The sequence below is a fragment of the Falco peregrinus genome, chromosome 3 (assembly GCF_023634155.1).
Source record: "Falco peregrinus isolate bFalPer1 chromosome 3, bFalPer1.pri, whole genome shotgun sequence".
NCBI classification, from domain to species: Eukaryota; Metazoa; Chordata; class Aves; order Falconiformes; family Falconidae; genus Falco; species Falco peregrinus.
Window position 1 is genome coordinate 42,366,893 of NC_073723.1, and position 12,157 is coordinate 42,379,049.

At 40.2% G+C, this 12,157-nt stretch overlaps 1 protein-coding gene across 9 annotated transcripts in view; it reads left to right on the forward strand.

Annotated features, from left to right (window-relative positions):
• Positions 1 to 11,782, forward strand: part of NCOA2 (nuclear receptor coactivator 2) — a 190,024-nt gene extending 178,242 nt beyond the window's left edge. For all 9 annotated transcript variants that reach the window (XM_055800871.1, XM_055800869.1, XM_055800868.1 and 6 more), the window contains 2 exons: positions 3,547 to 3,636; positions 7,973 to 11,782. In XM_055800871.1, the coding sequence (XP_055656846.1) occupies positions 3,547 to 3,636; positions 7,973 to 7,984 (102 nt within the window). In that variant the 3' untranslated portion in view covers positions 7,985 to 11,782. The remainder of the gene's footprint in view (positions 1 to 3,546; positions 3,637 to 7,972) is intronic.
• Positions 11,783 to 12,157: the final 375 nt, after the last annotated feature.

The window sequence follows — 12,157 nt, forward strand, 5'->3', positions numbered from 1 at the left end:
CAAATATATTGCCTCCCTTTTGTCTACATCAAATTGCATTTCTTAGACAGAGTCAGTTTAATAATAAAGTGCTGTGGCATATTCAGTAACAGTAAACTGTTTTCCTCCTGATTTACTACCCCAGCACTGTGTCATCTGCAGACTCTGCAAGCAAATGTTTTATGCTCCATCTAGGTCAGAGGTGGCCAACTGACAGCTGAGGGGCCATTTCTGGGCCACAAGACAGTACTTTTTAGTCCTCAGGAATGTTTTCTGTGCTGCTTCACATTTTCTTTTCTGAGAAACATTAATAAATAAAAATGTATATTTGAATACTAAAATTGATACTTTTTTTCTGTTTTCAGGGCACAGTGTTTTGCGATTTGGCATCTTTATTTAGCAATTGACCTAGGCTGTGCTGAACTTTTTCTTGTAACTGGTAGTTTTCAAAATTACTATGTTTTCTTTAATTCTGCTGACTGTTGCCATTTCATTTATTCTTTTGGGGTTTCTTACACTGTCACCAACACTTTTACTTACTTATTCAATGCCATGTTTTTTTTCCATAATACATAATTTTAACTTCACATGCTCATCTCTTTCTAATCACAGTGAATAACAGTGGTTATGCCACAAATGCACTCCAGCTTTCGAAAAAAACCTTACCACTTCACATGTTATTGGACAGTTTTGGAAATAACATGTATTATGTGTTAGTAGAAAGCTGTGCGTGGGTGGGGAAAAAAAAAAAAAAGCTGTTAGGTGGTAAAAAAGCTGTTACCTGGTGAGAAGCACAGGTGTATTACCTTTGGTACCAAACAGGTTGGTTTGGCTGTCTCCTGTCTCTTTGTGGCATATCATACATTGTGGCTGTAACATACAGTATACCCAGAGCTCAGAAATACTGAGTTTGATGTTTATCTGCTCAAACTCATGTATCTTCAACTTCTCTTGTTTACTACGTAGGCCACCAGCATCACCAAGCAAAAAACTAAGATTATGCCCAAATGGGCTAGAGACTTTTTTATGTACTTGAGGGATTAAACGTTGTCTCGTTACCATCTTCTCCCTTACAATTACATTAAAGCTTTTCAGGCTGCTCTTACTAGTGTGTCTTCTTGGAGGCTGCTACCAGGGATGCTGAAATGCTAGCTGTCAGGTCTGTGGGTTCCTGGTGTCATACCGTTCACAAAACTTATTGTGTCCTTGTCCTCATCTTGTTTGCCCAATGGACTGTTGCCATGTTTTTGCCTGTTACCTATTTTGCATCATGAATCCATGTTATTGACTGAGCTATCGGAGACGCAATTTGAAACCTATGGAGGAGAAGAGGCTTTTCAGTATATGAAATAAACCCCTGTCTAGATGTCCTCTCAGAGTAGATGTTTATTAATCTGCACAGAGCAGTACTCCCCAGGCCAAAACCATCATGGCATGTACAGTTATCTTGAAACAGCATTTTGATTTTATTCAGCATACTGGATAAAGGAGCTCCGGAGTGGTAGGAAACTTTTCTTATTAGACACCTTGTTTGTAATTCTGCTTTATTAGCAGGAGCTGTATTAATGTGCTTCATTGCAAAGGAGTTGTAAAGCATCTTCTGTCTTGTTTTAGTCAGATTTTGTGTCTGATAACACCACTTGACCTGTCTTCAGAAAATTATAAAAACCTTTCCATTTCTTTGTCCTTCTCCATAATTTTCTGATTGAATTGTTACTGTAGTCAGAAAAGTTAAAGTGTGAATGTGGGGTGCTTTGTTTCAAGTACTGCTGAAGCAAATGTATTCCTATAGCAAAATTGTAGACCTTTTTTGTATCTGATACCATGCCAGTCAGGGTTCTTGCATCATCACTGGCAAAGGGATTCTGTGATAGGAACTTCACTGATGCTTTTGCTGCTTTTATGGCATGCAGCCTGGAATCATCTTCCTTTTCCATATATGTTCTAACTGCCATGATGCAAATCATGCAGTAGCCTTTTTGTTCCAAAACTGCTGTTGATGCACTATACAACTTTTTTATTTCTGCTTTTTTTTTTCCTTCCTCTGTCTACTAAACAAACAGAAAAAGCATTTGTGCCTATGCATTCTGATGAATATTGATCAATAATAACAGAAAACACTTTTCAAACGTGATTCTGTTGCTTAGTCAAATGCATGTAGATAAAGCTGCAAAGCTGCCTACTTTCTTTCTTTTCATACAAAATAGTGTGGCTTTCTTCCCTTCTGATTTAAATTTTCACATTCAGGGTTAGAAACCTGCCCATTTGTATTAAGAAGCAGAAAGCATCGCTAGGAGGCTTGCAGCACTTAAACAATCAATTTATTCAGAGTTGAAATTCCTATGGCAAAAATATTACCATGTTTTAGCCTTTCCTATTGAACTGCAGTCTCGTCTCTGGCAGCGTTTGAAACCACCTCTTTAGGTGGTGGCATGTGAGTGCGTTTAGCTTTGTGACATTTTGCAAAGTCGGTGAAGAGCAACAGAAATGAGTCAGGATGACCTGAAATGAGAAGTCTTTGGTGTGGTACATTCCAGAGAGTCTTCCCTGCCTTGCTGCAGTAGGTTGCTGTAGGTGACGTGAGGTAGTGCAGTGGCAGAATCTCCTCTCCTTGGCACCACAAGTCCCTTAAAGGACAGGTGACACAGAAAACATCTTTTTCCTTACAGCAAATCTGGAGGGGCATATTTTCACCATATGGTGACATCTATCAGACATCTAGTCTGAGGGAAGTAACAGAGAGAACAGAGTCAACAAAGATTCCCTAGGGAGAGGTTTCTTTCCCTGTAAAAAATCTAAGGAAAGCTGGATTTTCTTGTATTTCAGAACCTTGCTGAATGACTGTGTTCTGTGTTTTATACCACTTCCTCACAGCGAGATTTATCCTTTGATTAAGAAAGCAAGGCTGTAGATTTGGCAAACCATTCTTTCCACATAACTAAGCATGACAGACCTTTTGGTTGTGCATAAGTACACAGCTTCATTACTTTTCCATGGCTGTGTTCAGAAAATTGTCGAGACCATCCCTTTAGGAAAGCATGCCGCTGCACGTTCCCTTATTTAATACTATCTTTCTCCCATTGCTTACCAGCAGAAAAGTGAGTGTTGTGAAAACCAAGTCAATAGTTGGTATAATTCAGCCTGGCTGTTACCTCATCAGGCTTTGAAAAAATAGCATGGTGGTTTGCAAATAGAAAAGCTGTGTGTTACTGAGGCTGGGAAAGCAGTTACACGTTTCTGCTTTCAGGACTTTCGTAGCAGGTATGTCCTCTTCAAATAATACTGACCTAATTTATGGAGCCTGCTTTGTAAAATATTCAACAAGGGTCATAGTATCAGGAATGAAATCTTTCCTGTTGGCTGTGAAGCAGAATAACATGAGTCAAACACATGCTGCGCCAGAAGGGTGCTCGGCTATGGAGTCACTTCCCTGACCGCAACCTTATCTCTGAAGTGCTTGTTGGTATGTGCAGGCAGCACAGTGGTTTATAATGCTACTTTTTAATCCCCAGCCTTCTTCCCAACATATTTTTTAATTCATTCTCCTTAATGTCTTGTTACCAATAGGTTAATGATCCTGCTATGAGGGGAGGCAATCTTTTTCCAAACCAGCTGCCTGGAATGGATATGATTAAGCAGGATGGAGATGCAACGCGGGTAAGAAATGGCAAACGTAGGCATACAGAGGCAACGGAACCGTGAATATACTGTGGTCTGGAATGGATATGGTATCTTTTTACTTACAAAGTAACAAGTAGCCAGGGTAATAGGGAATTGAGTTTTCACCACTGATTTTTGTAATTCCACGTTTTGTGACATTAAGTTCCTTGTTCAGATACCACTAGCATTTCTGAAGTGAATAATACAGAACGCGTTTACATTAACAGAATACATTATTGAATTAACAAACAGTCGCGTTCAGCAGACTTAACGTGCAGTTGTATTTGCTCTTTACAGCGCAATTGCATGACTACACGCTTAACCCACTTCATGTTTCATCCTGCCTAAAAGTTTTTCCATTTTTCATTGCGTTACACTTACGGTGAAAATCTCATTAATTATTTACTTTATTACTTTCCGTGCAGCGCTGCTGCTGAGAAGGGTGGCTGGCACAACTGAACTGATCTTTGCACAAATTTCTGACTGACAGGGTAATTAGCGGTTGCTTAGGTCAAAACCGATTTGTATTCCAGGCTGTAACGGTACTGAAGGAAAGACATTGTGGAGTTCTTGGCGTGTGGCCAAGCAAACGAGGTGGTTTTGACGTCCCGTCCCGTCCCCGTCCCCCCCCAATGGAAAGGGTTGTTGAGGTTTTTTAATGGAAATAATCTTAATTTCAGACCAGTTCACCACAGCAAACGCACCGCTCCCCGAGGCCTGCCGTGATCTGAGGCTCGAGCGCGGCATTTTCCCCGCGCGGGACCCCAGCCCCGCCCGCCGCCCCGCCCGCCCGGCTCTGCGCGCCTGGGGCGGGGCGGGGCGCGGCGCTGAGCGGCGCGCGGGAAGCGCCACCTAGCGGCTGCCGCCGCCCCTCCGCAGCCCCCCTCGGCAGGCTGGCGCGGGAAAGCTTTAAATTGCCCGTGTCCCGAGCTCCTCGCCGTAATCCAAACAGGCAGGTCTCGCCCCTCACTCCCGCAGGAGTCCTTGTGTAACCTCCTTCAGGCCCGTCTCCTGCACCGTGGTTTCCCGTCATCTCCTTGTATGCGGTGTCAAAACCAGAAAGGTGGAATTAAATAAAATTTTCCTCTGACGCTGCATCTTATAGCAAAAACTGAAGTTTTGTATTATTAAATGTGAATAGTAAGGGGAATTCAGAAAACGTGACTGCAAAGGTGTCAGGATTAGTGAAAATTAAGAATGTGGAAGTACTAAGGAAGGAGTAGCCCGTACATACGTATATTTTATTATACCCTTTTTTTTTTTTTTGCATGCATATGCACTTAAAACTTCCTGGGGGCCAGGTCTCTGCAGACCATCCTGGTTCGTATGGAAATATGGGTGCCGGCCTGCCGGCAGTGGGGGAGCTGTGCTGGGGCTCTTCTGCCACCATTCCATGGCCACTTGTAGGGTTAACGGAGCAGCCTGTTCTGCTTCAGCAGAAGCTATCACATACCCAGACCTGACCTTCTGACTGGTGTTCCCTCACGCCTTATGTTTTTCCCTCACCCCTTACATTTTCGCTGCTAAGAGAAGCCAAGGCTGTCAAGAGAACAAAATGCCAGGTACCACTGAGGGAGGAGAGGGAGTAAGGATGCTGAGGGGGAAGCAGACTAAAGATAAGGAAGGAGGAGGTAGGTTTTAAGGAATGGTTGGAGAGAGAAGGAAAGGAGTGGGTGTGACAGAAAAAGGTAGGAGAGGGTGGAGAGAAGTCAGGGAAGAGGGTACAAGTGGAGGAAACGAGCGGCAGGGCTTTGACAGAGCCTGTGGGGTCTAAAATTAAAATAATGGAGCTGGTGCCATGACACTGAGACTGGTGGCGGCCATGCCTGAGAGCGGTTTTGGCTCACCTGGAGAAAAGTAACTTCTTACAGCCTCTTGAATTATTTTGGAAGGGTACGTCAGACAGCACTCTCTGATTTTACTTTTATTCTATTAATGCATCTCTGACTGTCAAGGAAAATCTAGATGGTTTATATGCACTGTAAATACCTTTTACTGAACTTTGGACTGTGATAGAGGTTCAGTAACTACTAAGTTCATGCGCCTGTGCAATAAGCTACCCCTGCATAACTTTTTTTTAAAGCTCAAGCTGTGTGATTAGAAAGCTAAGGATGGAATTGATGTTGTGGCTTTAACATATGAAAGCTGAGAAGTTCATCTGACAAATAAGAAACTCCTCTGACAAATCCAAGGTTTTCTTCAGTGTTTCACAAAGTTGATGTCAATAGCTATCATTTAAAAGGATCGGTTCTGTTTAAAGTTGAGTAACCAGGAAATAACATGCTATTGCTGAAATCTGTACAGCTGTGGATGTCAGATCTCTACATTTACTGTTTTAATTTGTTTGCTTAATACTGTTTCACATTATTTTAACACGTTAAGGATGAAACTTCTACAGCTTAAGACTTGCAAGGATGATACTGATGTTTAACAGAGAAGCTGTTTTTAAAGTAACTAGAGGACAGGGAAATTTCTGCCTCTCTGAAGGCACAAAGTATCCTTCATTTGCAGAGCTGAAAATAGTTGCAACTGGAACAGTTTAATATACTATTTTGCCATTATTGGAGCAGATGTGTATTAACTAATTTCATACGGTAAAAGAAAACTTTGAACCTGCCTCATAAAGTAAATGTCTGAAGAATACTGTTGTAGCTGAGGTTTTTGAGGGGGCGGGCATCCAGTTTAACTTTAAAACAGCATAGCAGTAATCTTATAGTCAATGATCTTTGGACTTCCCAAATTACTTCTGTGCTCTGAAGTTGTGTACATCAGCCGTGGAAGTTATTCTGAACAATTTTTCTCACATTCACTAGCAGCCTGGAAATAATAATTTGACATAGTTATTTAAAGCCCTTGGTTATATGTAAATAAAAAGGGGTGGGGGAGTGTTTTTTCTGGAGGTACACTTGTGCCTTCTTTGTCTTGCTCACTCCTTTATATATTTTATCACCCTGTGACTCAAATCTTTCTTAAATTATTAAAAAAAACTTCTCCAGTACATTATTATTTTTTTTAAGTCACTGGTATAGTGGGAGCATTTATTCAGCATCTCTGTAGAGATACTGTTTGCTAAATGTCTACTCTGAAAATAAGGACTTTTGCTTCTGTTGTGCACTTCATGATCAAAAGCACTAACACATTCCCCAAACTGCCTCTCAACGTGTTAGGAAGAGGAGCCAACATTTAGCTTGTCCATATTAGTCAGGGCGTGAGGGATGTGCGTGTGGTGTCTCTGTGCTGTGACAAAGCGACAAGGAGCAGGAGCAGGACTCGCTGTGTGGGCCTCCAGACTGTGCTTGTGGCTGTTCACCCTCAAAGAGCTCCAACTCTGGGCCAAGAATAGCGAATGTACAAAACGTAGGACCTTGCTCTCCCAAATTGCAGGATGGTACCTGGCACCGACTTCCTTTGTCCATAAAGATACATTTCCAGGCCTCATGTGATTGCAGAGGGAAGCATGGTGAAGTCCAAAGCATGGTGTAGACAGCTTCCAGACGGCGGCGGCAGGAGTCTGTGAGCAAAGAGCTGCTCTGCTGCTGGAGCCATGGGATGCGAGTGAAAAGCAACCCCAGGGGAGGAAAAAAATGGGTTTGGCTTTATTGGCTCTCTGACCTGACTGACCACAGTGCACCATGGGAGCACGAGTTTGCAAGGGTTGGAAAGCAGAGAGGCACAGATTGCAGTCAGTGGAAGGGACAGTCTTAAAACAACTGTGAAAACCACATCCTGAGGGGGTTTTAAATAGAAAGTACAAGATAATCCACTCAGCTGAAACCAGTTTCTACTCTGTTTGTGTAAAGACACTGCAAGAGTAGTAAGTATGATGTGAAGAACATCTCTAGGGATCAGTAGCTGAAACTTTTTTTTACTTCTTTATTCCCTTCTTTGTTATGATTCTTAGAGGGGAAAGTGAACCAAGCAGTTGTTTCCTTTGAGGGTGACGCTAACACAGCAAGATTTTGCACATACTCCCAAGAAGGAGACTTCTCTTAAACCATATTGCTGTGCCTTTAGCTGGAGTCTACAAGGGATAGATGGTCCTGAATTGTTATAATGTCCATGATAATTGTAATGAATTAAGGACCTAAGAATGCAGTGAAATTAAACCTCCACCGATACTACTGGAGGTAAATCACAGGTCAGTTGTACCAGTGTACGCAAAAGAATAGTCTAGCTTTATAAATTCCAGTTATATTTCAGGTTGAAAGTAATCCACCAATGTATGGTTGACAGTGGACGCTGTGGTCCAGCTTCCCACTCTCATTGACCTATCCATCTTCACTGTCGTAGAAGGAAGAATTAATTGTTTTTCTCCAATTTCTCTTTTTTGCAGAAATATTGCTGACCCTGAGGGTGGTTTGGTTGCTCCTTCCTTCAGCTGACGGGGCTTACAGCCCCAAATCCTTACCGATTTGAAGAGCTGCGTCTGTTTGTCGTGACCCAGCTGAGCTGCCAGGCCAGGGGTGGCTGCCTGCTGCCGACAGGACTCAGCCCTGCCTTCCCGAGGGGAGCCGGGTGGTCGTTGCCGAAGAGCAGCCTCTTCTTTGACAGTCTGAAGCTAGCGTACAGACAGTTGCTCAGTCTGTTCACTGCATTCACCTTAGTGCAACTTAGATCTCTCCTGCGAAGTAAATGTTGACAGGCAATTTTCATAAACCATGTCAGATTGAATGTATTTAAATGTATGTATTTAAAGAAAAACAACCATGCTCTTGTTCTGTTTCTGTTTAGTTCTAGACCTTGGGGTTGGTTTTTTTTTTTTTTTTTTGCTTTGTTTTCCCTGGCTTACTCAGTCTGGTGCAAAGGATTCAGTTCTGTCTGAAAACTGGTGTTTTAGACTAAGGCCTGCATTTTGGGGCAGAGAGGAGGCATGGAGGAGGGTGTAGAAGCAACGTCTGGTACATATAGAGATCTTCAACGAGCACGTTCCACTGACAACAAGTCAGAGAAGACGAACCAATGCAGAAAACTATACAGACCAATTCTGAATGGGGTTAAAGTTGTAAAACAGATGAAAAATACTCTGTGAGGGGGCTGTTTATAAGGGGCATTTTGTTTGGGTTTTGTGGTGATGTTTATAATGCAAGTCATGAATCCAAAAATACGAGTTGGTTACATTCTTATTTAATTAAATTCCTAACAAACAGCAAATCCTGATTTATTTTTTTTTTACCTGGCTCTCCTGACCTCTGTTATCTTCCTCTTTTTTCTAATAGAATAAAAGAACAGGTTACTCCTTTATTTCCCTGGGTGTGTTTCCAGCAATCTGGACAGCCAGTTACTGGATGCTGAACAGCAAATTTTGATGGTAATGCATGTACTGATTATGGTAGTGGCAGAATTGGTGCATAATATCAAAGAGCTCAAGATACCTGCTTTAAAGCATCATAATTTCTGGTTCCCATCCCCTTAGCTGGGAAAATAACAATTCTTGTAATACCTGTAGCAGATATCACTACAGACTTCACCACTATCGTGTGTTTCTGATTATTTTAAAGCAGTGTGGACTACAAGGACGTTTTGTAAGGTACATAAAATCCAGTTTATATGTAAACAAGCAATAATTTAAGTTGAAAACCTAAGTGTTTTACTTGTATAATTTTTGTGAGATATACATGTTGTGAAGTTGATTCCAAATGAGGTACTTCAGTATTAAATTAGATATCTTCTTAGCCGTGTGTGTCTCCTGGAAAAGTGTTTTGTAAAGGATCACAATGCCTTGATTAGACCTAATTTGTAGGCTTGAGACTTCTCATTTTCTAAACCTTGTGATTCTGCTCATAATGTCATTTAACTAACCTATATTATATGCAGCCACTGTAGGAACCAATTCTTGATTTTTGTATGTTTATATCCTTTCGTAACAAATCTTAGAAAAACTGTTACTAAGCAGGCCACTGTTAGGGGGTTTGGGGTTTTTTCTTGCCCACTGTGGTTGGAATAATCTTTTACTAACCTGACATCAGTTTCTGAGGACTTGAAATATTAAGAAATTGATGGGTTTGACTTGTTTTCTTTCTGCTGACCCTTAATCCACAAACTTTCTAACGTGAATGAAATGTTTTGATGTCATGTAAAATGCAATGCATTTTATAATATCTCATCAGCCATGCCTTTTGGGAGCGAAAGGTTTATTCTGTCGCCTTTCAGTTTCTTCTGGTTTTCAGGTGGGAGTCCAAATAAAATAGCAGCCGTTCTATATCAGGGCTGAGGAAAATAATGATAAAAGGTGGTTCAAAACGGGCTGTTTCTGTAGAAGGCTTTTGATGAAAGCCCAGAAAATGTGCACTTGTGTTTGCCCCTAAGGAGGGCAGTGCCACCGTTTTGGAGAAAGAACATTTTTCAGCTGTCACTGTTCTGTTACCAAAGTGAAACAGAATATTTAGTCAGCTGAGTCATCGCTTCTACCTGCTGATGGGAAACCAAAGTAACTGTCAGCCCTGAGCTCCACAGCCTCATTACTACAACGACATTTGTGTTAAACTTGTATTATATATCTGACAAAAAAATACTTATATAAGAAATGTATAAATTTGAAGGAATTAACTTCATGCACCGCAAAGTGTAAAATTAGTTTTAAAATAGTTTTGTTTCTGTTCCATTTGTTTTTTCAGTTCTTAACTGTAACCGCTGCAGATTATTCTCTTTCACAGTGGACAAAATAGTTAAATTTGTCCTGTTTCACGACAGACCTGCAAACCCTTATCATCTGTAGTGATTATGATACTTCCTCATCCATTGCCATTTTGAAAGAAAGGAGATTGTACCTATCACTTTGGCTCTGTTTGGGTTCATCGTGACTTTAGTCATCTTCTAACTAATGAAAGAGAAAAGTGAGTGAAGGAATCTTCTGATCATATTGATCACTATAGAAACAAATAAGCCAAATCAATTCCCTTCATTATCAGTATTTTTCATCCTGTATACAGTAAATTTGTTGGAGAAAGTACTTGGGGTTTGTTTAACAGAACAATTAATCAGTGTTCTACTTACATTACTAAATGTGAAAGGCGCATAATGTGAAAAATAAGCATATATATGGTCATACGACCTGTTTTAAGTGTTCATGTAATGTGGTAAGTTTAAAAAGTGAAGTGAGCTGTTTTGCTACAATGAATTAATTTGTATTCAATCTTTAAAATATCGTCCCACACCGGTATCCCTTTGGGCCTGTATTAATTAAAAGCAATGTTTTTGCAGTTTATACAATACATTTTTTAATCTTTGTTTAAAAGCAGAATTCATATGGGCTTAACAGATGAAATGGGTGGCACAGCTCCACTTGCAGAACCCAAAGATACACAATCAGTTTTGAAATGCAACTTAAGCCATTAATTGTTGGTGTGAATTTAAAAGTTTTCTAGTATTTGTATGGTAGTATGCTGCCTAAGAGCAAAAGCATTCTCTGCACAAAAGAAAATTTACTGTAGTGGCTTTGATTTTAATTAGAATTTTCTCCCTGGTGTTTCTTTGTAGACTAAAACAAAATCTTTTAAGTTTCTTACTACAGGTAAAAGCTATGTGCAAGAACCTCAAAATGCTAAAATCTAGCATAATGCCTTAGATCTGTTTTTAAGTCTTGTATATTCCTACATAGCTGTCTGATGTATTATATTTGTATAGTGAATTGTGTACAATTTTGGAATAAGTGCATCATCACTTAATCTTTATGTTGTTCAATAGAGATGATGGACACATTTCTTCAAGCATTTACTGTCATTTAATTTTTTCCCTTTATGTCATTTGTGGGTTTTATTTGTACAGTTCATCATGAAGTTGCATCTGAGATGTGTGTATATGAAAAGATTATACAAGGGTAAAATTAAGCAATATATAAACTATGGTTCTTCAGGAGAAAGCTTACAGTGTTTCAGGTTGTGATTTATTTTCAAAACGGAGTTGACTCTGAACATCACTTTGTTCACCTGCATTGATGTTTGTATTTCTAGTGTGAGCAGTTTATGCAAAGGTAGATATATTCAGAGAAATTTTAAATACATTTATGCAAGTTAATATTGCTTTGCTGATGCTATTTGCTTATTTGATGTTAAATAATGCTATTGTAAATAAAGAATTCTGTTGTTATTGCATCATTTAATAAATTTTAATGCCTTCGGGTTTTACATGGCTTCAGAGATTTCAACGTGTTTCTGTTGTGTCTTCATTTATTCTTAGAAGGGCGTAAGATAGTAGAGGGTAGATGAGTCGGCAGCTCTTAAAAAGATAGGCTTTCTATGTGGAAGACATTTATGTATTCCAACTAGGTGTTACTTTCAAATCCTTTTATCTTTGTAACGCTATAGTAACAGAAAATGTTTATCAGGTGGCTTAATGTGAAAACAGTTCATTATGAGTACTTGTTTATATCACAGCCAGGATGAAAGGGGTGTCTTTCATGACAGTTTCAGCAGAGGCAGACCTCAAGTGGTGTGAAGTGGGACTGAGTAGAGTTAAGGGCTGGCTCTCCTTGCTATGCCAAAATGGTTAATTTAAGGCAGTCAGAAAAGTTTGACTGGTC